Raw genomic sequence first — 27141 nt, forward strand, 5'->3', positions numbered from 1 at the left:
TTTTGTGGAGGTGCAGGCCTACCAGTTCAGCCAGAAGTTGAAGGCACAAGTTTTGCCTGTCTATGTCTTAGAGGGAAAAGTATCATTGTACCAACAGCCCCTTTGCTTTAGGTAACAAAATGCCATTGTACAGATTGCAATATACTGAAGGCATGGAAAGAGGGAAGGAATTGATGCAGTTCCATGAGTTACCCCTCATCAACTGAATTCCAGTGACTGACCCTGTTTGTCCCTTACCATCTTTACAAATTCACAGCATGACCTTAAACCCACCACCACCAGTTACTGGCTCTGCAGTGGTAACCTGATCAGTTGTGACATTTCTGTCTGTGCCCTACATTATGCAATTCAACAACGGTGCGATTAATTCAATAGCTGCCTGGGGAATCTGTTCGGTGCTCCTGAGCTTTGATCTCTGCTTTGGGGTTTGTCACGTAGTTTCATTCATGAAATGAATGTGAATTATCTGGATGATCTTAAAGAAAGTACGTGCTAAACAAAAGCTGCACATTCTGGAACATTCACTTGGGATTTGAAACAAGATCTCGGAAAGGAAAAAGTTACTTACAGTTTTAGGTACTGGTGACATCGATAATGTTGATTTAAAAAGACAGTCAGAGACAACAAGACTCACCCACCTGCCCTACTATTATTCATCTGATCTTGCATCTATTTCCTCCTGAGGGTCTGTTTGAGTGATCGGATGGGTATGAATTACCAATAAACTACCATGGTGACAAAGACACCACATCTTTGGCCTCTCACCTGGGTCACTGACAACCCTGGCTTCCTCCAAACAGTGCGTAAACCACCCCTGGGTCACATAAGGGTTGCAAAGCCCAGTCCTTACCTTCTCCTGGTACTGACGCCGTGAGGAGTCCAGAGACTGGATAAGGGCTGTGGCATGGCCGATGAACATGGCATAGCAGGTGGCACCAACAATCATGCTCAGCATAGTGAGCCACACATCTGACATGCCCACGGGCGCCTGCTGCCCATAGCCAATGCAGAGCATGTGACTCATTGCCTTGAACAGCGCATAGGAATACTGCTTCCCCCAGGAGTCATTCTAAAGAGACAGATAGACAGACAAAGCTTTAGCAGTGGGACAAGACATTCTCTGAGAAGAACACATTTCAGAAAAGGATACCTAACATTAGACCCAAAAGTCCATGTTTAAAGCACCTCTATATGTTAAACAAGCAATTTAATTCTTTGATGGCTTGGAAGTGCTGGGCACACTCGATTTAAAAAAAAAAACAAACAAACCAAACAAAAAAAAACCCCAAATATAGTCATCTGACCTGACATTAACCGACTTTGGCCAGGGTTTTTACAGATTCCATGTACTCTTTCCAGAAAACTTTCCAGAAAGGAAGTCAGACAGTCTGACACGCTGGTAACATGGGATAAACTGAGATGATGCATTGGGATATTTTCAAAATGACCCACGTGTGGAGGAAGGAACTGAAGCAAATGATTACTCCACTGGGAAATGGACTTTATCAGAGAACTGGTAAAAGAGAGCCTGAGCAAGGTTGCCAGCAGCAAGATCTTAGAGTGGGGAAAATCACTCCCCAGCAATTTAGGAAATGGTTGGGATCTCTGGTCATTACCTGAAGAGATGGGAAGGGCAGAAAATTAAGATGATAATGTCCAGACAGGAAGTTCTTCTCAGTGTAAAACAAGGCCTTTTTCAGGGAGCTGAGAAAACTACAAATGGTCTCATTTGATAGCTGCAATAAACCACTGTGAGAAGCCAGCTGAAGTCAATGGCTTTTTTTTTTTTTGTGCTCTCTCACTGCAACTAACACAGGACGCACCTCAGCAGTTACATCATGGGATAGGGAGAAAAAACAGTATATGTTTCATGATTATTCTAATTAGCCTTCGTTCATGGAATAGCTCCAGGTACCTTTACTGTCCTGTGGGTATTATATGCTAGCAAGTCCTTGCCCCAAAACCTTGTAAAGTAAATGCACTGTCATCACACACTGCTGTTACAAGGTATGTGAAAAAATACCTCTGCTACAGTGACATGCATCGCAGCACATAATCTGTACATTCATCAGTCTTTCTGTTCCTAGGAAGGTGTTAACTTTATGGATATAGCTTTGCAGATACATATACCGTGGCAACTCAGGAGGTCATTGTACATTAGGCCTGGTTTGTGTCTTGACAAATAGACAAGCAATCCTTTTGTAAGCTCCATTCTGAGCCTCAACAGCAGCCTCAACACCAGTGACCAGTAATGCTGGGATCACTGGAGTTTACTGGTCACCTCCTTGGAGGGATCTAATCACAATCAGGTGGATGGCTGACGACCTCCCTGCAAACAGCTCTCTGAGCATCACTAATGTTGCTGGAAATTTCTCAGTAAGCTTACAAGTAGTAAACAGAAGAAAAGAATACTGTTGCTGTTTGTGAGCTGTGGCAAAGAGCTGGAATTCTGGAGAGTGTTAATGCTCGGTTAGGAGATAAGCACATGGACAAAGACAGGCGATAGCGTTACCCTGGCCATATTCAGTTACATTATGCAAGACAGGCCTGATTCACACTGCAACAAGAAGGGCAAAGCAACAGAAGTGACAGCGAAGCATACACAGAAGCAGCACATTCACAGTCCCAGGAGACACTGCTCTCTGCTGGCGCCAGCTTGTCTGGGCTCACCTCCACAACAAAGCAGGAACCTGTTCACCTCCTGCACTGGAAAAATTACCCTTGAGTCAACAGAGAGAGACAATAGACATGTGCCCGTTGGTGTCTCTACTCCTGGCTATGCAGTTGGCCTGCCAGTGGGTGATGAGCTGCAGCCCAAAGGGGAGCCAGCTACACATGAAGGCGAAGAGCATTTGCATTCTGCTGCCTGTACAGGGCAGCAGGAAGGATCCAACCATGGGAGCTGCCTGAGGTGTAAGCACCAAAGAAGTGAATCTGCTTGCTCCTTTGCTTAACCCATGTCTATGCTGTGGCTCCTAGAGTCCTGGCCAAAGAAGTGTGGGGGCCCATTTTTCCTCCACCCAGGTTTTGTGTCATTTTGCAGACCCACTTCTGATCTGTGAAGGCATCAAGCGTCTCACACACCTTACACAGGCATCCCTGCACCTTCACTGTTAACATTTCCAGGAGCCACGGTCCCTTTCCCTCAGCCCTGTAGTACTAACAGTCATAAAGGTGTGGCCCCTGCACTTACAGAATCGCAAATGCTGTAAACTCGACAGCTTTAGCCCATCTATTGTCCATGTTTCAGCAGGAAAGTCATCATCCTGAGACAACAGGCAGCAGCAGTCACACTTGACCAGCTTTTGCTTAAAATGGTGCATCACCTGTAAAGGTGGGCAGCACATTGACAGCTTTAGAGACAGTAGTGCAGGTGTCCCGTCCCATCCCTTCCTCATTAAATGAATTCTGTTCCCATGCAGGTATTTCTCACAGAACATTGCAGAAATGTTGCTGCCTTCTGAGTTCAGTGTGTCAGTAGTTTAACAGAGCAGCACATCTCCACAGCAGAATTGAGACCAGGAAGAAAAGTGCTGAGCTGAAATTCCAAAGGGAATTTGGGGAGACAGAATAAGAATAGCTGAGCTGGAATTTGATATATCAGGAAACTGGCTGCCAGAGTCTTTAATGGCCAAGAATGATCAGAGCCCAAGAAGAACATCAGGGTATCAGGCAGGTTCAAGTTTTAAAAGCCATTCTTCCAGCAACTTGCTCCTCAGGAGTGCTGCTCATGAGGAAGCTTGCCAGTGTTTTGTAGGAATTAGTCATCCAAAACTACAACATCCAACATCACTGAGTGTCCATAGACTGCAGAAACACTTCTGGCTCCCTGGGAACTCTATACTTACAAGTCATAACCCCACTTCCCATCAGCAGCACAGCTCCCTGCAAGTACAGCCTGCTTTGTGCCAGACTGAGGAGATCACTGAGTAATGACAGACTGAGGGGCAAGAGCTGGAGAGGAAAACACCAAGTGTTTAAAAAAAAAACCCTGAGCAATGTGGTTTGCTGGGAGGAAAGATCAAAGACTGCTGAAAGAGAGGCACTTCCATGAAGGGGAAACCTTTCAGAGCAATTATCATTAGGACACAACCTCTGAGCTCTTTGAGCATCTGCAAAGAGCACTGGATCCTCATGGCACAGTCTATGTGATGACACTTTGCTTATAGGTCTCAGTATATCTTTAGTTTTTAGGCCTGCTCTACACTCTTTTGTTTTCCACAGAATAAGCAAGCAGGCCAAGAATGCTGTACTTTAAGCCAGATTAGTAGTAGTGGTTCAAAATGTACTGTGAACACAAGTTTACTAGCATTACAGTGCCTGATACTGATACAGTTTGTTTCCATAAGAGCCATACCCCTATACTCAATATACCACTATGCCGGTCCCCATGGTGTGAGGGTTATACTACTTCGAATATACTGGAGTGGCTAAAATGGCCCATTAGGGTAGGTAAATGAGGCCTTAAACTGCAGAAAGAAAATGACTCCTTGTTAATCAAATATCAAAGCAAGCTAAAATGGAGCTACAGATCCGTGCTTGAGCAGAGTCAAGAGGGATGTTATCTCAGACACATGCCAGGCACTAAGCGCATTTGCAAAAGGGAGTTAAGAATACTTTGAAGCAGTTTCTCAGACTAGCTTGTTTTTAACATCCACACTGGCAGTACTATAGGGGCTTCTCTGGGATTAATGTCTGGACTGCAACACCTCTGCTCAGATCCACCCTTGAATACTTGGAGACATTCCTGGAACTCTTCAACGGCAGTGTTGCGTTCTGCAGTACCTTACAGAAGCACCTAAAGAAACAGTATCATGTCTTATAGGGTGTTCTGGGTCTGATGTACATGTGAGCGTACCTGGTTGAACCCTCACTGGAGAAGACTAGAAAGAGAGAGGTAAAGACAGACAAGTACTGGCAAACTCTTGGTCACAGTCATGGGCACAATGTTATGTCTAACATTACTAACATTTCACAGTATTAAGGAGCTGTCTGTAGTGAAAGGGCATGTTTCAGTCTTGTGAACTCCCTCTGTCTCAGCAGTGATCTTATCTGGCCACTGAATCGTTACTTGGGGTTTGCTACTGCACATCACTTACGTCACGCTGTGAAATAAGGCCTCTGAGCATCACTGCCCTCCCCTGGACAACACCGTAACTGCTGGGCCAGGAAAACAAACCTTCAGATCCAGTTTAAAGGAAGGGATAAGAAATGGAGATGATAGGGCAAACTTCGCATAGGACAGAACCTGACTGTTCTGGGCTTATTTCCAAGGAGAGCTTTGCATGGCCGTCACCTAACAGAAGAGATTTTCTCAGGACTATGAGTGCATCAGTCTTAATTGCCCTAGTCAGCCTTGCCTGGGACCCCCACCCATGAACCCATTGTTCCTGGAGCTCCATTTCAGCGCAGGCCTGGGCACCCAGACCTTGCTTGAGCTAGCTGTACCTGTGCCTAGCCCTGCACCCTGAACATATGCTTTATCTTTGTTTCTAGCCTTGCCTCTGACCCCATCTCTTGCTGCTCCTAACTGGATTCCCTGGGTAGACCTTGGACATGACTGTCACCCTGCCTTCACTGGACCCTGTTATCACCACTTCTGCTCTGCCCACCCTGTTTTGGACTGGTAGGACTGTGCCTTAGCTGGCAAGGGCACTGCCTGTGCAGGGGTAGCTCTTGGCTCCTGGCTCATATACCCCACTGTGGAGCAGCCCTAGTCTTGCTGCTCCCTGACAGATTTTATAAAACACGATCACAGAATCATTAAGGTTGGAAAAGACAATCTCCTACCCAGCTTCATATGCCTGCTAAGTGTGGGTAAGAGGGATCTGCTGGACCAGAGGCTTGGATGAAGTTAGGAATCACACAGAAGATGTATGCAGGATTGTTCTGTCTTCCACATCACATGCTGCATCTGTTTCTTTTCCTCCTTTCTATCAGCAACGCTGCAAGAATGTGTTGAGGGGCGGAGAGGAGGGTTTAAGCTCAAAAGGAAAGCTGCTCTCCTTCTTTTGTAGATGGGAAGATGATTAGTATTTCCTGTGCAAGGTCGCTGCATTTGACATGGGGATATTTGCCTTCCCTGCAGGGTTTATCAGTTCAGCCCAATACCCAAGAGAGCGAGCCACACGTTTCCAGCAGCTTTCAGGTCTCAGCAGAGCTCAGATTTCTCTGATGAGAAGCTGCCAGGCAAAGGTCTTGGAGAGATGCTGCTGCCTGCACACATGCTGCTCTGCAGCTGACTCACTAGTGTTTCTCTTTTTAATAAAGTGCCCTGTAGGGAAGCTAATGCAGAAGCCCCTGAGATTGGGGCTGAGCAATTAATACTGAAAACATCCCTCCCTGCCATTTCAGAGCCAATTCAGAAAGAAGTCATACAGAGACTCATTCCTTCTACAATTGCTAAAGATGAATCACGGTGCATGTAGAAAACACAAAGATGAATTGAACCCAGGGATTTAGTGAGCCCCCAATATGATTTTGGCAAACCAGACCCTTCACAGATCCCCTGGAAGAGGATCAAACCTTTAGGAAGCAGATGGGAGGTGACTCTGCATTGGAATCAGAGCTGGTTTTATGGATTGCAAGTGACTAGGTGTGAAAGTCCAGAGTGGTGGAAGAGCAGCACCAGCATACTCAAGGAGAAAGCCTCCAAAAAACCTCTACTTACAGCTCCCCTTAGCTGTAGTAGCTTCAGAAGATTCCTTTTTTTCCTATAGTCGTTCCATCCCAGCTTTTTGGCTTGGCTGTGTAATCAGAGCAGTCATGCACTAAGTATACTTATTTCCTCAAAGCTGTGACCAGGTCAGTACATAATGTCCTAAAATCCAACCTACCGACTCTGCCACAGACAGATGCCCTCCTCACCTCCCACCCCTCTCCATCACAGCTCTCAAACACAGCCATTCTGGAAACAACCATCAAGATCTTGGCACCAAATTCTGAGAACAGCCTACTGGTTTCTTGTTTTCTGACTCAGTGGCCTCTCTTATTACTTCACTACAGATATAAGTAAATTGTTGCACTAATCATGCCATCCACTCCATCACTGGTCCCAATGACACACCTGGAAATTGTCTTAGGAGATTAGAGGACAGAACCTTATTGTGAGAACAAACTATATGATTCCAGAAGAACTAATTATTTTCTTTGTTAAGTGTTCTAAAACCAAGCTATTTTGGGGCTGGCATATTCCTGTACAGCTTCTGGAGTGGAAGCCACCTGGTGAGGCATATAACCATCTCTCCAGTTCTTCATCTCAGTTTCCTGAGGCTCCATTTCTGAGACAGTCACTGAGATAATAGGTTGTTTTCACTTTTATTAAGTGGAAAAAGTGAAGCTTATTTAACTGCAGAGGAGAAGCAGAAAAATCACACACGGCAAATTTAATTCCCAGCTTCACAGGCTCTCAAGGCTGGGAAGACAAGTACTGCAGCATGACTCCTTGCCTGGTAAAGTTCTGCTCTGGATAGAAGCTGTCTACCCTGCTCTTCCTGGAGACTCTGCTGAGCCCTCCTGCCTGTGGGATGTGTCCTTCCCCCCTTTCCTCTGTCTGGCTGTTAAGAAAGGTGCCTAGGCTAAATCTTTTCTTTCTCTGTCCTGTCTCCTGCCACCTTTCAAGACCCTATCCCTTCACTACACATCTACCTGGACAGTTATTTATAGGCTCTGGTCATAGTCTGGCCCAGGTAACTCTTCTAGGTTATATAAATTTAGATTTGTTTCCCTCCTCATCAGGCTCTGATCCCAGTATGTTTGCAGCTCTTTGTTCCACTGGGTTACATAAGTGGTTTTCTGGCTTTACAGCCTCTGATTGAGAAGTGTCCAAGAGCCAATTTGCATTAGCTTGTGCCATGCATTTATGCAACCTACTCAGTACAAACCCAGGTATCTCAGACTATTTTAGACACCCACCATTACAGTATTTACTTATCCTCAGAAGCATCTGGGGAGGGAGAACTCTCTGAGCCTCCCATCTGACTTGCCTTGGATCACAAAGAACAGAGTTGGGAACCGAACCCAGGTATCTCACTTTCAGTCAGAGCTCCAGCCACTGGATTATTCTTCCTCTCACCATGTGTGTCTACCATTGCTAGTTATTGCCGTCTGTGAAGGTTTTCCATGCACCAGTTACCAGTAACCTGGTTGTTTTGACTCTTCAGGTCACTTTCCAGCTTGTGTGGCAGCTCTCATCCACTGGCCTTTGAGCCAAGCGTGCTACTCACACTTGTAATTCTGTAACGCTAGCTTTTATCTCTTCCCCTGGGGCTGGACAGGAGAAGCAAATAGAAGTTGTTGCCATTAGACAGAAGCTTCCACACAAATGTTAGGGTAAAAGAAACAAGGTTCGTTCAAATCTGCTGCTCTGAAGCTGTCCTGCAAGGGCACCATGGCCAAGTCACTTCATCGGGTGGGGATGATTTGTGTCTGCACCTCTGAGCTCTCCAGGATGAGGAGCTGTGTGTCCTTTTGAACCTGAATAGCACAAGCACAATGGGCCCCTGATCTTTCATTGCTCCTGCCATATAAATAATAAAAAGGCAGCATGGGGGAAGATAAGGCAGCTGCTGCATGGGTTGTTCTTCTGCTGTAGATAAAAAAGGGTTCCAGTCTCCAGAACTGTCAGTCTGGCACCTTTCAACGGCAGGAAGTGAATGATTATTGCAGAGGGAAGAAATGAATAAATAAACACCAAACAGATGACTTTTTTATGGATGCTCACTCTTCTCAGGCATGGGCAGCATGTGACCACAGCTCTGCATGTGGGAGGCATGGGAAGTTGGCAGTTCTTTTATACATTTTACATTTGTTCTGTTCTGCCCGAGTGCCTGATTTTTTTTTTTTAAGAAGAAATTGGCATGGGAAACCTGGAGGTTAAGAGCTGCGATAAGAGGCAATTTTTTAAGCCTTGTCAGTTTTTGCTGCTTAATCAACTGGACATTGTCCCTTTGAATAAAAGATCCTGAATTCTCAGTGAGATGTTTGAAAGGTACCATGAACTCCCTGTGCATTTACCATATGCAAACAGCAGAGTGAGCAGCATAGCTTGGGATGTTATTGGGAAGTCTGGCTACTGATCCCATGACAGGAGGCCAAACTGTGGCTTGGCAGAGTCAGTTTCAGCCCACTCTAATGGGATATTGTGCAGCTCCCCAGGGAGAAGGGTGGGTGATCACACCAAACCTTCGCGTGGATATGGAGCAGAAGGCTTAACAGTTTCCTTGGGACCAGTAATGGGAATTATCGATCAGACCCAGCTATGACTCTAGGACTCCCTCTGCCCCCTGCCTTTGCCTCAGTATGCCCAGATCCCAGCAGAAAACTGTTTCCATTCATGCTCTTTGCTGTTTCCTGCCAGGAGGGGGAGTCTGGCTCCTGCCTTCGGCTGCAGGCAGCCCGCAGCAGGCTCTGCAGGGGCTGGTTCCTGCTCTGCAGTCCTGAGACTGTCTCGTTGCAGAAAATGCCTCCAAGTAGCCTCCTTGTCCACAGTGCCATGGCTTTACAAGTGCCTGCTGGATAGTGGAGGAAGGCCCTACAAGTTGGTGGGGGGAAATGAGAAACTGGGGTATGCCATGCTAGTGCTGGGAGGTCAACGCTGAAACGGTGATGCTGTGACCGAGAGCCTGGGTTTAGGGCCATGAGGGAGCAAGCAGGGCAGGCACTTACCACCATGCGGTTGAGGGACACCCAACAATCATCAGGGAAGTCCTGCAGCATAGGCACAAGGAACTGAAGGCAGCCATCCCAGTGACACAGCAGCAGCATCATCCCAATCAGGTTCACAATCCGTACCACTGCACTGGCCAGATCGTAGGTCATATGGAAGATCTGCAGGGGCCAACAGGGAGCAGATTAGATGGCAGCTCCCCAGACAACCAACCCAACATAATCAGATGCAGTATCAGGGTCAAGAACCTTGCTAAAGTAACAGAAAAGGCCGCATCAGCTCAGCTTAGGTCAGTCACAGTAAACAAGCAGAACCGGCTGAAAAGCAGATTAAAAACCAAAACACAAAATCATAACCATTCACCCCTTTTGCCCTTTGATTTTGCCTTCTAATTTACATTAAAAGCTCCATAGCTGATTTTATAAAATAAGTTGGTTGCAAATTTTTCTGGAACATCAGCCACTCCTCGGAAATAAACTCTATCATTACATCTTTTCAACGTCTATGCCCTTCTTTGATTTCTGCTCTTGCTGAATATATGCTACACACTGACCCACGGTGGAAGTTGTCTTTGTACTGCATGTCAGATCCAGCCTCTGCAAGTATTAAATGCAAGAAAGAATGGCCTCGAACTCAGCAGAGACTTTTAGAAGAGGATCTGATTTAACTATTTTCTTGTATTCCTTGTATTCTGCTGCTGTATCACTTCCAGTTTTAGGTGAAGGTGGGCAAGGAAAAGAGAAACATGGCAGAGCAGTATAGAAGTTCTTAGGAAGGAAACCCAGAAACCTGTCAACAGGCAACAGCAACCACACCTCTGCAGCCAGTTCTCTAATGTAAAGGGAGTCTGTGGCCGTGTAGTCCGGAGTATAGTCACAAGCAGGACCCGCTGAGAAATCCAGGTGCCCTATTATCAAAGCTGCATGTGCAGTCAAGAACTGCTTGATAGACAGTATTTTCCAGGAAGGTGTGTTGTGGAGACATTGGGAGTGCTTGGCTCTTTTATGCCAAGCTTTGTTATGACAGTTAGACACACAAGGGCATGCCAGCAACCACTATCCTGAGCTATGTATCTGCCCAGGTTTGGTTTTCCCTACCTTACAACATACCACAGTGAGGAGAGGTGGGCTCTGGAGAGCGTGTCTGGCCTACTGTGGCACCTTCTGGCCTCTTTTGTCATTAACACAGTTCATGAAGACAGGAGACCTTGCAGCTGTCACTGGGCAATGGTTTATATGCAGTAAGGACCATATGCTTAGTCCTCACAGTATGCTGGCTTGCAGCTAAAGAAGCCTACCGCATCACCCTGAAAACAGAGACCCTGAATACATCTGGCATCCTCTCCCACATGCTACTGTGTCACCATGGCAATCTGAGACAGAGCAGGAATGGATGGAGGCCTGGCAGCCATGCCCCACCCCTGCCAATGCATCCTGCCCTAGAGCCTCCTCTGGACGAATGTTAATCTCTGCTCCCCACACACAGTCTTGCTGTTTCCAGTAAAGAAGGAGTGAAATATTTGGACAGCTGTGTATGAATGAAGCAGAGATTCACTGCTGTCAACTGCCATAGCTGGGCCTTCTCAGGAGGCCTCCCCATGGTTTGAAGGCACATACAACCTGGCTGTTTTGCAGCACAGCTCGCAATCTCTTGACACTATGTCCTAGGTGGATTTAACAGAAGGGAACAAAAAGCAGAGGAATGTGAGGAGCAAAGAAGACTACTGTGAATCAGATGAGGCTGCATGTCCCAGCTCTATTCCTGCATTTCCACCCTGACCTCTAGGATGGTACTCCCTTCCAGAGTATATTTCAATCAGCTCTGTCCTAATCCAGCTACATCAGCTTGAAGTTTCCCACAGAGCTTGTTTACCTCACCCTGCAGTCCCTCCTGCTCTCTCAGTCCTGGACTTCCCACCAGCCCTGCCATAGCCCCTCCACTCCAGCCCAGAGCCCCTATGCTGTGCCACCTGCAGAGTCCCCCTCCACAGCTCTGCTCTTGTACCTCACCCTGCCCTGCTGCTCCAGCCCTGCATGGTCACAACTTTCTGTTCTCTAACCTGCCACCACACCTCTCGTTACAGTGTAATTCACAGTGCTGTCCTAAAACTGACCTCCAAGTGAGCCATGCAGAACACACAGAGACACCTCTCCAAGCTCACCATTTCCATAGGGATGTAGCAGGTTTAACTGTCAGATCTTCAGATGTAAAATAAACCTGTAAACACAACTTTCTTATGGGGCACCAGGCAGTGGGCAAAAGGCATGGAGACCATAATTCAGGCCTATATAAGATAGCAAAGTAACTTTCACTTTGCTATATTATTATTAAAAATTGATAGTTCAGTGACTGAAACCGCAAGAAGCAGCACACCTAGTGCTTTTTGGGTGCTGAACACCTCCAGAGCGCTGCTGGGGCTCCACTGAGCCTCAGTGTAGGAAGATGGGCATGCAGCGGGTGATCAGCCACCTGGGAATCCCCTCTGGAGGGGCAGACAATTACCGAGGCAGATGACTGTCAGGGAAGTATCTGACACAGGGGACAGGCCATAAGGCATGCTGTGTGACTGTATGGCTAAGTCCACATAACTCCTTGCTGCTCTGACAGAGATAGTCCTGCTCCTCCCAACCACCCATGGCAGTCAGTACCTGCCATCTTTGCCTATACCAGGGACTGGCCTCCTCTGATCTCATAGTCTGTTCAAGCAGCTAAAAAGGCAGAAAACTTTTGTTATAAAATAAAGGAATCATGGTTTGTCAGTTTAGCTGCCTGAATTGGCTCATCACTCTGTTCTACAGAGCTAGCTGTTCAATTTGAACGCCTGTTTCCACACCAGATATTAACACTTCTCCACCTAATCAGGATGCCACAAGGTCATATGCATTGAGAGATGCCGACAAGCTCAATCCAGAGCGGGAGGGAGCCAGAAAAGAATGCTGGAAACCGGAAGGATGAATGGTTTGGATAACTGCTTCTAAACTCCATTATTTCTGCTGCATCCAAGATGCAGCTGGAATCCACAGTGTCACTAAGTGTGAGAATGGCCATTCTAGTGATATTTCTGGGCTGAAAAGAAGAAAATATCCAAAATCCAGCATGAAAGGCTGTTCTAGGAAATCCAACTCACAATGCTGACTCAATAGGTCAGTATGAAAGCTGAGCACGTAATTCATAAAGAATAATCCGTACTGGTTTAATCTTTTTTTTTCCCATTGCACAAACGATCATTCTCATTTAGCTAACCCAAAGCGAATGTAGCCTATCTGAGTGACAGCCATGGGCTATGATTTTAATAAAGCCAGAGCAGCAGTTTGCAGAAGGATCTCTGAATGGATCTTTTGTAGAGCAGGGTTTTACTGTGCTAATGACTTTTCCTCTCCCACCTATGTATGTTTTTCAAAGAGCTCTAGCCCTCCTGTAACCCAGGGAACTCCAGCCAGGGACAGGGAGAAACCCTGTCAGATTTAGGAAGTGCCTTTCTTCCATTAATATATTAAAAGCAGAGAGTGAAGAGCCTGAGGGAATGGATGGTTTAGGGGAAAGGTGAATGGATATGGAGCTTCTCCCATGATGATTGGGGTCTATTCTAGTCGGGCTAAGGCAGAAAGCCTTTATTCTTTGGTGCACCTCCAAAACACAGGAATAAATGAATGTGTTTGCATCTGCTGTTAGGCCCCACTGCCTCCTCTCACGTACTAGTAACTCACGCATTTGCTGGTGGCTGAAAAATGGCATCTTTGTGCAGAGTGTGTGTATGTTTTGGCTCACAGGTCTTCCTTTACCACTGGGTCACCACCCATCACGTAACCCACCTGTAAGCATAGGACCCAGGGTCGAAGCACAAAAGGGAGGAGAGTCCTGCCTCTGTATGAACACCAGGGTGCATCTGCCCTTGTGGTGCACAGATGTTCCCACCACAGAGCTCAGACAGGGCAGGAGCTCAGTGGCCATTCCTATTTGCCCTTTAATACCCAGAGCATTAGACAACTGAGCTGACATAAACTTCCCACACAGGTAGAGAAAATATCTGCTTTATGCAAGGGCGGATTCAACTCACCTACTTTGGAACTTGAGATCTAGACTGTATCATTAGAGTCACTGGATGGAAAGACACACTCAGAGGGTGACACACCTGGTTCGTGGCGCTTGTTTACCTGAGAAGGAGGTGCACTGCTGCCCATAAAGTAAGCCTATACAATGAACTCCAACTATAAATGTCTGAACTGCAGGTGAGATAAATCCAATTTCAAATATCAATCTTAGGAGTTACCAGCTTATGCCCACTCCTTGGAATACATTTGCGTTCACATGCAAGAGAAAAATAAAAAACACTCACTGGGTGGCACACAGGAATAACTGAAGGGATGTGAACAAACACCTTTCACTGAGAAGCAGCTCCTACTGTAAATAGGGGCCTGTGTTGCAGGGAATACTAACTCCAACAGTGTGTTGAAGAGTGTCTAAGCCAGTGCTGCAGTGCCCTAAAGTAGTCTATAGCTCACCAGGGAAAGGTGGAGAAGAAACATTCTAGAATAGCTGGTCCACAAGCAGAGGAATGTGAGTGGTAATTGGAACTTCTCTGGTTGTCATCATTAACACTCAGGGCTTTCTTGTCCTGTTGTAACACAACCCAAGCTGGGTCCCAGAGCATCACACCTCCTTCTGCCCCTAGAACTGCTTGTGCTTTCTGGCTTTCTGCTGCCTGTGATTTGGAAAAGGGGAGTGAGGAGGAGGAGAAGGGCAAAGCATGAATTTACACTTAAAAGCACCTCTTTCCAAGGGTATTCTTTGATAGAGCTAATATCCCTGTTCCTTGATTGTCCAAAACAAGCTGTGGCTTCAGAATCCCTGTTACGAAGTTGGATCTGTCCTTCTAGCCAAAGGACAACTCGCAACACTTTCTGAAAGGGCAGCTTGGAAAAGTGGGACGACCAAAACTTTCCTCAACAAAGTAATCTCTAGTTACATAAGAGCTTCATCTTGGATATCCTGCTTATACAGAACAAGCTATTGGGATCCTATCAGTTTGAATCTGAAATCTTGTCAGCTCCAAATAACTGTACAGTACTCAACTGTTTCTCTACTGCAGCAGGATTCTTCCAACCTGATCACTTGAGCTGGAAGAAATCAAGGACACCTTGGAAAAGTGTGGGCCTGGCTCTTGCAGTGAAACAAGAGCTTTGACTGAAGTCAAAGTTGTATGTTTAATTAGGCATGTTGTTTTCTGTTGGCACACAGCTCGGTGTGCCTATCCAAACCAAAAGGCCTTCAGAATTCCTCAGATCCTTGAAAGTGATGCTGTTAGTGTGTCTGTCTGGGGCTGTGGAGGCTGGACTGCTTCAAGACTGAGAGACCACTGACAGGACACTGTGGGGAGTGCTGTGCAAGGAGGCAGCTTGGTCCAGGCACACTCTGCACCAGCCCTGCCAGGCCCAGGCCAGCTCCAGCAATGCCTCTGTCTCTGCGCTCAGCTCCCCAGCACGTCAAGCTCTGCAGGCTAGGGTGCGATTGCACATCCCTGCTGGCTCTGCATGTACTGGAGGTGCTATGCTTGGAATAAATGGGTTTTCTTGAGGGTCTGGGGACTGCAACGCAGAGGCATACTAATGATTCTGTTCAGAGACATCACAGCTGAGCCGGAGCTAAACACTTTGCCAGAGAGAGCTAACAGCATCCACACTTGCTCAGCAAACGCTGGTTCTACACAGAACTGACTTCCATCCACAGGGTTTGTGAACAGATTCTGCACCACAGGAAAGCAGTGAAACTGCTTGTTGCCCTTCACTAACTCCACTAGCAATGTAGCAGTATTTCTGTAGCTCTACATCCAAACTAAGAAAGCCTGCTGGTCCTGAGCCAGTGCTGGTATCTGTATCCACACTATGTTAATATACAGCTGTGATAAATCCTCTGCAGATAATCAAGTAGCTGTGACACTGCTCCAGCTTAATAGAAAGCAAAGAGTTTACTCTTAATTAATGGCTTAAAAAACCCAAAGATCTTCAAAGGAAATACAAATCTCAAAAGAGAATCAAAGCAGTATCATTTGTCATTCTGAGCGCTCTAGTGTCAGAGTTAAGGTTGTTCTACTGTGAGGAAATACGTGTTTACTTACATTTAAGAAGAGTATTTGTTGACTATGGGGAAGAAAGTTGACATCTTTCACTCTTCCTTTCTTTACTTGGCTTTTGTAGATAACAGAGGTAAAGGTACATTTTCCTCATAGAGGCATGAGCTGCCTTTTCAAATCTAAGTGTTAATCTCTCGATATACTGGGGATAGGTGGTTGCTGTGAAGAGCTTTTCTGAGCCTAAAATACTGTTAGACAGATTACAGTAGGGTGGCTGCACTAAGCCCCTGCATCATCAGCTACAGTGTCTCTGCATGTCACCTATCTGATCACTGACTGGGCCTCATCCTCTTTAGTTACAAGAACTGGCTGGACAACAGTTTAAGCTCTTACTCATTCTGGCCAACATGCAAACTAAAGACAGCTCATTGAAAAACCAGTGGTTTTGCTCATTTAGGGATCAATACCACAAATCAGTGCCAATTCTTGTGGCAAGGGGCAAAATGTCACCTCTTCTACACTCAGCAAGTCTTGACTGACACAACCCATGTAAGAGGGGAAGGGCTTGGGAGCCTTGATGTGCAGATCCGTCCTAGGAGGCTGAAGCAAGAGGAGAGACAAACAACATGAAGACCTCACAGGATGGGCTTCCCCCAGGAGGAAAATCCTCTCCAGGCACATAGAGCATTATGCACATTAGAGCACTGAAGCATGGAAGCCATGAGCATACATGAGGCACACACAAAGCCAAAACCCCTGAGCAACTCAGAGACTGTAAGGACACACAAGAAATCAGAGTCGAGAGAGGAAGGGCAGCTCCCCAAGAAATCCAGCCTGTTGAGTAAACGCTCACCATTGGGCAACACAATGTTTCAGCAAAGCAAGACAAAAGATCTCAGCTGCTATTTTCCTTCTCCTGATCTGCTATGGGAAATGCATCATCAACCTCTTTACTTGCTCCTTCCCCACCCTCCTCAACTTTCTATTTATTTTCCCAGTGATGTCACATTTAAGCTGTGCCAAAACATAAACTAATTTTACTCCAAAAGGTTTGCTGTCTCAAGTAACTCACAAGGCCACACATTTGGTTCTTTGGAAGAATGGACAAAATGCTGTTCTTGCCACTAAAATATAGAAAATGATGAACTCTGAATTTCTGAGGCAACTGTTGCTCAGGCTGGCCTGCTGAAAAAGGGCTTAGTTAGGGAAGAAAAATTATTTAAAGGAACACAGTTTGGCTTATTTACAACTTCACAGTATACTGGGCTGCAGAAGTCCCTTATGAAGGATCAGCTTTGGGTCAGACAGCTTTGGGCTGTGCTAATCACAATATGCTTGGCAGAACAGTGCAATGGTATGGGAGAGAGGGAGCTTTGGGATCCAGATTGTATTGGGGCAATGCTGAAAGCACCAGCCAGCACACAGCAGATGGACTGGAGATGGGAAATCATCTGTGGTGCACAGATACATCTGCAAGCAGTGTGCAGATTCAGGGATGCGCTCGACAGTTTGAGGTGGTGTGGGATTTGGTTTTGCCTGCTTTTTGCTGTGCCAGCAAAGAAAACTATAGCCAGGAGATCAAGTTTTAGATGAAGGCAAGAGTTTGGGGTTGATTCTCTCTTTATGCTTGCTTTGCACCAAATGACACAATCAGTGTCAGCGGAGTTGCTGATGCTGCCTTGAGTCAGTGCAAGAAGAGAATCAGGTCTGTGATTCATTAGGTTTAATGCTCACAGGGGAAGATACTGTGGAGAGTGCTTGTCTCAGGGCTGCCTGGAACAGTGAGTTTGAGGGAAGTGCACTGAGTGCCAGGTGTCAAGAGAGATATCTAAGTAGATTTTACACTTAAAATATAATAATCCTTTGTGCTGTTGCGGCAGTTTTCATCTGAAGGTCTCAGGGGGCTCGGTTGACATTAATCTGGTATACTTCAATATCTCCAGTGAATGTGTGATCTCCATTATTCTACACGTGCAAAATGAGGCACATAAAAGGGAAAAGCCACTTGCCAGAGGTTGCACAGGAAGCTGAGAGCAAAGTTTTGAGCCAAATCTAGGGATGACAGATTAGATCTCCTGCTCTAACCACTGCCCACGTATTGTGGCTATAACTAGAGCCCAAGGAGGTATCCTTCACGTTCAGAAACAGCCACTTCAGCACCAAGAGAAGCCAGAGTGTGTATGTGCATGGAGGGCAGGGAGAAATGATCTGGCAGCAGCCTGGTGCTGTTAAAGGTCCGTAAGAACACGATGCAAGCCTGCAAGCCTCTACCTACTCCAGAGATGATTTAACTCTTCCCAGGCAACTTGCTTCTGGCTAGTGGAAGCTCTTTTCCAGGTAGGAGCTATGGGACCATAGAGAAAGAACAGCAGGAAGCCCCTGCAAAAATGAAAGAAAAAAACCCCAAACATTTTCTTGCCTTCTCCATCAGAGATTTGGGCCTACTGGAAAACATTTAGAGCAGAGAAAGGTAAAATAGCAAGACTAATTAGCACTGAGAAAGCTGGCATAAATGGCAGATGTTTATAGATAGATATATATAAAAACCCCAGAGATCCTGCCACCACCATGTGGTTTGCCTCTGTACTCGGATAGTTGAGGTTGTCATGACAACAGCCCCCCTTCCCCTCCCCATGCCACCATTCCCAGCCTAGACTTTAATCTTAATCATTTTAAGAACTTTTGTCACCACGGCAACATGACATAGACTTTTAAAAATATTTTCTAGCACAACTCAAATGACTGTCTTTCCTGCGTGTTTTTCTTTAAACCTCTATGAAAAAACATTTAGGGTTGTATTCTGCCTCCACTGAACCAAGCTGCAAGCCTCCCATGGATGCTAGCTAGCAGGGACAGGAGCTGACTGGTGCCTCCAGCACTGGGGGGGGCGATGGCATTTTCACCTCCCAGTGGACATGCCCCAGAGCAGCAATGCAAGGACTGGGGCCAGGGCTTTTTCAAGAACCTCTATGACTTTGGAGGATGTGCCCCTTTGCTTTTCAGTGGGGCTTATGTTCTCATACGCCTACAGCTCAGGTTTTCAACAGTATCTCTTGATATATTTAAATGTTTTTGAAAAAAAGAAAAAAATCAAGTCCCCAGAGATGTAAGTAGGTTAGTTGTCTCGCTCACAGTGGGAATTATATATCTTACCTGCCTAGGCATTTTTTTTTTAATCTCTCATGGCACTTATCTGCATCTTTGGGAATTGTAGTTCTTCTGAGAGGTTAGCAATGAATCACTTCTGGAAATAGGTCACAGGCTTTTTTGGAAGTTTAAGAATGACCACAGTCATCAGGCAAAAGGTCTGTCTAGCTTAGTAGCTATACATAGATATGCCTAGGCAAAGAAATAGCTAGGAGGCTGAGGGGGAAGGAAGCATAAATACCTGAGAAGGAGACAAGAAACAACTGGTTTGAAACTGGTGCTGGTTAGTGTGAGGAAAACGTGACTACCGCAGGGTAAGAGGTGAAGGCTGCTAAGACCTGGAAATGGCATCAAGAAGGAGCACTGAGTGGTCTGAGAGGCTGGTCCACACGGCTCTGCACTGCACTGGCACTCAGTGAAGGTATTCATCACTGGAAAAGGCAGTTGAGCGGCAAGATGAGGTAATCGATAGATGACTCAGATGATGTAGGTGAGTCCAGGCTGCAGACTGTCACATGGACCTCACTGGTGGTCTGATCAAAAAGTCACTGAGCTAAGTGGGAAAACACCCCCTGAGTGCACTGAGCTACCAGGCACAAAGTCCATTAAAACGGTTTGCACGGACAAGTAATGATACAAAATACTCATGGCAATATTGATCAGGTTATGCTATTACCTTGGTCAGTGACACCCTTTCCCCTGGAGCACGGATCTATTTTCAGCAAGGAAGTTAAAACAATGTATAAATAGGGGTCCTGAGGAAGGGGATCCCAATCTTCTTTCATCCCAGCAGCAACATAAGGTCCCAAAGCTGGGCCATGTCACATACTGGTTTGAAGCTGTTTGCCTTCCACTAAATGATAGTTTTACCATAGTTCGAGGATCCCTGATTAACAGGTAGGAGTTAAAAAACAGTAATTATAGAACACCTGCTGGGACAGTCTGGTCCAGGGAGGAAATGGTGACAGACAGGTAAGACAGAAGTATCCCAGAAAGACATCAGTACTGTGGGCTAGGCTCAGTGCTCTTAACTGTCCTGCCTTACCCAAAGACAAGAGGACTTTTTATCAAAGTGAAGGATCAGCTGATGAGAGGAAATGCTTTTTTTTCCCAAACATTGTGCAGTTTAGCTTGCGGAATACATTGCCGCAGGAATCCTTCAGGCCAGGAACTTGGCAGGATGTTAAATACACGCTTAAGTAAATAAATGGCTGACTAATAATAACTTTAAAAAATTGGTTTATATTATTCCTTTTCAGTGCTTAAAAAACCCCTGAGGAATAAATCTACCTGTGAGCAGATTATTTCAGAGCTGTTGTTTTGGAATTCATCACATGCTCCCTCTGAAGCATTTGATCACTATTAAGAGAAGAAGAGTGGACTAAATGAACAGTGCGGTGTCTGTCGCAGTGCCTTCCCATCTGTGAAGGAGCCTGACCCAGAGAACTAGGTACTGCCAGCTGTATCTGTATCCATAAACACATAATCAGAACACAGGAGAAAGAAAATCAGATCAAGAGAACAGACCTTTCAAATAAGAAAGAAAATCATCTTCTCAAAATCCAGATTGCTGGTAATATTGCCCTAGATCACAATCTAGAGAAAGCCGCTACAAAAGAAATTAGCAGTGACCTTTGTCTTCATATTTCTTTCAGCCACACTTGAACTTTTTAGGTTAAAATTCAGAAGACATTTTTAAAAATCCAAGATTGTCACTTAAGATACTTACAGCTTCATATGATTACCACCTGGGATATTATATAAACTCATTAGGTCCTGCCCAGTAAGTATAAATTTGCTGAAGAGCTACAGAACTCATGCAGTTTACTATTGACCAATTAGTATTTCTTCAATGCATCTTGCATTTCAAGCAAGAGCAAATTAGTGCATACTAATCCTCTATTGATCCCTATTCTAATGTTTGAAGGGTAGTGCCCTGAAAGAAGCTGGGCCAAAAAACACACACCCCAAAATGGAATGAGCATGCACCTCTTTGTTTCTGAAACATCTCTCTCTGCATAAGCAAGGCAACATTTGCACACACAGCTGAGGCCCCCACCTCATCCTAGAATAGGCTCGAGTGGTTGGAAGCATAAGAGTTTATATATAGGCTCTTCCCCTACAGAAATCTGGCCTATGGCTCCACAACTAAACCTCCATCTGGGGGACCCTACAGAAGCAGCACACAGAGAACAGGGCAGCAGCCAAAACAAGTCCTATGGGCTCTTTAAAAGAACTGCAGCTACACATATTTTCACACTGGTCTCTTCTCAGTTCTGTAGCTAACATTAGTTTAAAGGATCAGGCTTTCTGTCCACTGAAGTGACGGCAAGTTTTTTCTTCCTGTTTTTAAACAGAGATGACAATGTAAATTTCTACATGCTGCATCTGCCCACTGATGCTAGCAGTGTGTTACCTTTGATTATATTTATGTACAAAAGAATGTCTTATTGCTGCTTATAGCACAGCTCAGCCTGCCAGGATGGTTCATGTTCTGCAGGGAGATTGAGTACCTTCCACCTAACTCAGTCTTCTAGTTTAATTCGATTACAGCCATGGCAACCAAGCACAACTTCCACCTTGACTTTTTTTTATGCTGTTAATGACTGTAACATCCATGAAGGGAACTGGCCTGGCAGTCCTGGATACTTGAATGGTTTCATGCGCCACGAGGCAGAGAGTGTGAGCAAAGATAATGATAGCTTCTCCAGCTTCGAACTCGGGGACACTGTATTTTAACAGAGACCGACTTCCACAGACTGTGGATGCGCAGCACAACAGCCTGATTTTCAGATAGGCTGAGCCTTTGCCTGAAAAGTCTCCGTCGATTCACTTTGGGCACTCTCTTTCTTGCTAGCAACATTTCAGAAACGGCAGATAAAACAACCAATGCACTTCATACCACAGTGATAAAAATTTTTGACTGCAGCACAGGACAAATTCAGAACAGCAGTGCGCCAGGCTGCTGGGTAGTCTGCTGTGGTCCCTGATAGCACAAACTTAAATTGCTTCGTAACTGTTGGGTTTTTTTTTCCTAAATTGCTTTGATGGAGGCTAGTCTGCAATTTCCAACAAGGATCTGAATCATCTTTTCAGGGACCTCAACAGTTTGCCGGCAGGTCACCAAAAGATTTCATTGCACAGACTGATGCAAATTTATTTGCATACCGTGTGTCACACATGTCGCATCTGGCCCAAGAAAACTAACAGGGAGACAAACGCCCTCCTACTCTTTTAGAGTAATAATAGCAGCATAACCTTTTCAGTATTGCAATGTGCACCTTAGAGAAGATATCTCTTAAAAGAACAATGCAGTGAAAATAACTCCCTGAGTAATATACCTCAGAAGACCTGTACCCTTCCATAACCTTCACAGAGGAGACACAGAGAAATTAGAAGAGGAACTGCTGGAGGAAATACAGCCATAACCCTCACATGCACGCAGGCTGCACTGATCCCAGGAGGAAAGCGAAGCGGGGGAAGTGGCTGGATGCATTTTTTATTTGCTTTAAGAATCTGGGGCAGGGAAAACTGGTTTTTAACCACCAAGCAGTGCAGATTGTATTTATGGAAGTATGACAGGTTAATTCCTGCTGTGGTTGCATATAGATACTTCAGCTGATTATAGAAAAATGAACCAAGTCAGAACAAAGATGTTTGAAAACAGTATTTAAACTCTACCTAAAATATTCTTAAACCTCCATTAATATGTGCTGGGCAGGAACATAGTCCCTAAAGGCTGCCATTTTAATTAGAAATCCAACAGGAAATGCTGCCTGATGGCAGGTATCAAGACAAAAATCCCCAGAGCTGCAGCCTGAGAGGAGGAGGAGATTTGTACAGCTCTTTTAGGGGTATAACATAGTCTAACAATCATAGTAATAGTAATAATAATAGTTTGACAGGGCTGTTGTACATTCAAGCAAAATACAAGGGTTTTATAAAAAAGTGCTGCTGTTCCCTCTGTCTCCAGCTGTGCCTCAGAGGTTGAGGCCTTGTGGCACATCATCAAGCTGATAATGTAAAGGGGAGTCCCCCTTCTTATTCACAAGATAAGGCTTTTCTGTCCTTGAAACGAATCTTCAAATTTGACACCCTTTCTTTGCAGCAAACCTATATCAACCAGCCACCCAAAAAGTCAGAGATATTAGTGCTTTTAAAAGGCCACACCCTTCCACTGTCAGGAAGGGTGTGGCCTTTTCCCCTGAAAAGGAAGAGGCATTTGATACTAGGTCCCTGTCTGTAAATGCTGGAACATGCCCAGACACCACCACAGCATTGCAAGGCGCTTGGACAAACGTTAACAAAGCCCTAATGAAACCTTTTCTTCTTGTTGCATCATATGATCAGAAAGTATTTTATTTGTATTTCTTTCCAAAAAACACATTGCATGATAGAATTATTTAAACAAAGCTACATGCTTTGGCCCAATTTTGGTATTTTCCTTCTGAAATGGCTTGGCTGCTACATCTATTAAACTTCTCCTTTTAATGCTGATGGGAATGGGACTCACCACTCCCTCCCGATTCACTCCTCTCCTGCACTCTTCTCCTGACCTGTGAGCCTGGCTTCTTTCATATGAGCATACACAAAGAATAGTTTCACCCACTTCAGTTGAAACTGCAACAAAACAAGGTCAAACCACATCAGATGTGGAGCCCAATTGCTCTTTGGCAGCAACCAGGATCAGTTAATTCAGAACAAGGCACAAGAAACCTCACATCAGTCAGAAGGATGATAACCCACCTCCTTGGAATACTTCACCTGAATGTGTAATAGTGAGAGATTGATTTATACTTGGAAGCATGAGTGTTTTTTAACCTTCCAAAGCTCTTGTCTACCTTATAACTCTGGATATACTTATAGCTCACATAAACATCCAAACTGCCCTTGAATTGTGCTGTCTGTGGAAGAAGCTCCAATGTCTGAATACATACTGTCTGAAAGACTATTTCCTTGAATGTGTTTGGAATTTACTGCCTTTTCAATTTCATTGACTGCTCCATATCTTCACTGAGTATGGCAGGAAAAATATACACGGCCCTCATCTTTTTCTAGCTCACTTACCACTTTACAGGCTTTTTCTTTTAGTCTCATCCCCTTAAAGGAAAGAATTTCAAACTTTGCATTTATTCCAGGTTGTTCTCAATCATTCTCATCAATTTTCTCTGAATTCACTTTACTCCTACAGTGCACAAGTAGCCCAAGTATCTAAAATTGGGATATTTTTATACTGAGTTATCCTATGATGGCCATTTATATTATTTTTTAGTGCTTGTCTCCACCCTATGCTCCCCCAATCCCAGTTTGGCTTTTTTTATCCCCTCCAGCAGAGAACCGGAGACTAAGAAGCTATACAGAAGAAGCTTCTATAAAGAAGCAGTACTATAAAACAGAAATGGTGCTGCTTTAAGGATTCACATTTAATCTGCTTGTTTTCTTGTTCAGTTTTAAAAGAATCCGAGTCCTTTGGGAACTCACTTCGTAACCTGCTCATTCAGCCCCTCCTGCCTTGCCCTCTACAGTCTGGATCATTCTTCAACTTCTGCTGCCTTGTCTGATTTAATGACACCTCATTGCTGTGAAAGCCCCCAGTCCAGCAGTAGGAAAATTTGCCCCCATCAGTGTAAGAGGAAGCGGGCAGAAGAAATGATGGCAGCAGCACTGAAAAATTGCCAGGGGAAATGAAGTACATTAAAATGACAGCACTGATCATTCTTTACAATTCCCCAGCAGCTCACCACGTGCTGCCGCAGCAGAGCCTCCCTTGTCAATACCTCTGAATATTTATTTAGAGAAATTAAGTCTGGGGTAGAATCTCCTTTCCCTCTGTGACTGACTGGGCTTTACAAGAGTTCTGTCTGCGCTGGCTATGTCTACAAAGGCTACAGACTGTACGCAGAGGCTCTATCTACACAGGAAAGCAAGAATGGACTCCAAGCAAGCAATAGGTATGTGGGGCCAGCCTTGCGGCACATGCTTTTCCATCCTGAGCCGTGGCTGTAGCACCGGCTCAAAGTATCAACAGTGAATTTAGGAGGGCTGAGTATCTCAGGATACATGCTCCTCGATGGTGTTCAGCTTCAGTCACGCTTGATCTCTCCAGACGCTGGGAATGACAGCTGTGCAAAAGGGCAGAAAATACTCAGGCCCTCCACCTTGGAAGAAGTAAGGCTATGATGTAGTCCATGTCTGGATGTGTGCTTGTACTCATGGAGTGCAGATACTAGACAAGCTGGGACTCAAGAAGTGGTTCAGACTCACGCTGAAGTGACAGCAGGGATCAAGAAAGGCTGACATTGCCTTTTTTCCCCACACAAAGAGTACTAAGAGTGGAAAACTGCAGCATAGGACTAGATTCCTGCCCTAGGGAGCAAGCCATGCTGTAAGAAGGAACAGAGAAGGGACCAGAGCAGTGCTTCAGTGGTTTGCATTTCCTATAACAAGTGTCTTTTCCATGAGCATTTCTAACCTAAGGCAGAATTATTATTAAGTGTCCGTGGTGATGATAAATGAAGCTGGATCCCTGACCCTGTAAAGCTTTGGCCGAGCAAGAAATGTGAATCGGGACACAAGCATATCAGGCAGAGGTTATAGATACCAGGAGCAACTGCAACATATGGAATGGATCAGGCAAGGGGAACCAGCAGGACAATAGAGACGTTATTCCTAGACAACATTGAAGTACTCTTTTCAGAAAGCTCTAGCACTAGGACTAAATGATTCTCTGTTTAAATAATACTATTTGTTTCTTTCTTTGTGTTTATGGTGCTTTCCCCTCCACAAAATGAATAGGGAGTTAAGTTGCAGATGAGGAGTTCTGCTAGAGGAACATGGGATAAGAAGCAGTTGGGCTGTTTTGAAACCCACCTTCAGGCAAACTTGACCCCTTCTCAGACTTATGTCACCTCAGCAGCCTGAGAAGGGGCGGTGGGATGCCTCAAAAAGCCAAGGTTAAATTGAGCATGGGACGAAGGAAATGCAGGGAACAAAACATGACCTCTCCAGATTTCAAAGCCTGGATGGGAGAACCCAGATATGAGCCTGCTCCATCAGTTTAGGCTTAGCATGAATTCAGAACCATGGGATCTGATTTCCCAGTTCTGTGTCCAATACAGTTGAAATCTCACAAAACAGAAGGTTTTGCTTCCTTTCACTAAATGTACAGGAATATCTGTTGGGTTCACAGCACCATCATATTTCAGAATTTTATGCACATGGTGGGCAGCTATCGAGACATGGGAATTGCAGCAAAGTTTCTCGTGAACACCTACGAACTGGCAACTTCCTCAAGATGATTTGCTCCGAAGCATGCAGATGGGTGTGGGCACTCCGAAGAGCAGTAAACAAAATCATCTGAGGGATAAAATATTTCACAGCCCCTGGTGGGTAGACTGAAAATGGAAGGGTGTCAGGAACAGATGTCTGATATCCCAGTTATTAGCTTGGATCTCCCTAAAAACCCAGGCACCTCAATCTCTGGAAGGATTAGACTGGTGTCCAAATTTTTAACAAATGATTGGTATTTGAATCTGAGCTACATAACTCTCCCTCCCACAGAGACAAGAAATGACCTGAACATCAGGATTTCATTACAGATCTCACCTCTCATCTGTACACTAAATATCATGGAGGATGCAAACACTTTTGACAAGACTAATGAGAAAGAATTTGTCAATTGTCTCTTCTTCTGATCTGCTGGGTGTCAAGGAAGGTGAGGAAGAAAGTGTTGAAGATCATTAGGGATGAGGTGAGGGGCATGGAGTAGAATGTGTTGAGATGAAATTAGAGAAAACCCTAAATTGACCATAAGGGCAAATGCTGACTGTAAGGTTCTTTTAGCAGCATTACCTTGCTAAAGGAAAAGCAGGAAGCCACATCATTTAGGGCATCAGAAATCAGGGTTGATATGGAATACATGCGGCTTCTGTGAGCAGCTGCGACTGCACCTGGATCTGCCCAACCCATCATATCTTCGCTATGATTCAGTACACCCAAGGTGACCTGGCAAATCCTAATCATTGCAAAAGACATAAAGGGAAGGCCAGCAGTGACAGCCACAGGCAGGCCGGGCCAACCACATAGACAAGCGTCTGGCCAGTATGTCCCGTCACCCTCCAGCAAGCCATCTGGGCTTTGCTAAGTTGTCAGCCCCATACACACAAATATACAAATATGTATGCATGATGAAAAGATGTCCCCACTAGAACTGATGACCACAGATGACCTCCAGCTGCCACTGCTCCAGGAATCAAGA

General features: G+C 45.2%; 1 protein-coding gene across 1 annotated transcript in view; it reads right to left on the reverse strand.

Annotated features, from left to right (window-relative positions):
- The window catches only part of HCN4 (hyperpolarization activated cyclic nucleotide gated potassium channel 4), a 106424-nt gene that overhangs the window by 34876 nt on the left and 44407 nt on the right, over positions 1–27141 (reverse strand). Inside the window, exons 3-4 of the mRNA XM_075099819.1 lie at positions 9667–9828; positions 851–1069 (exon numbers count right to left, since the gene is read on the reverse strand). Of these exons, the coding sequence (XP_074955920.1) occupies positions 851–1069; positions 9667–9828 (381 nt within the window). The remainder of the gene's footprint in view (positions 1–850; positions 1070–9666; positions 9829–27141) is intronic.

The sequence above is a fragment of the Phalacrocorax aristotelis genome, chromosome 7, assembly GCF_949628215.1.
Source record: "Phalacrocorax aristotelis chromosome 7, bGulAri2.1, whole genome shotgun sequence".
NCBI lineage: Eukaryota > Metazoa > Chordata > Aves > Suliformes > Phalacrocoracidae > Phalacrocorax > Phalacrocorax aristotelis.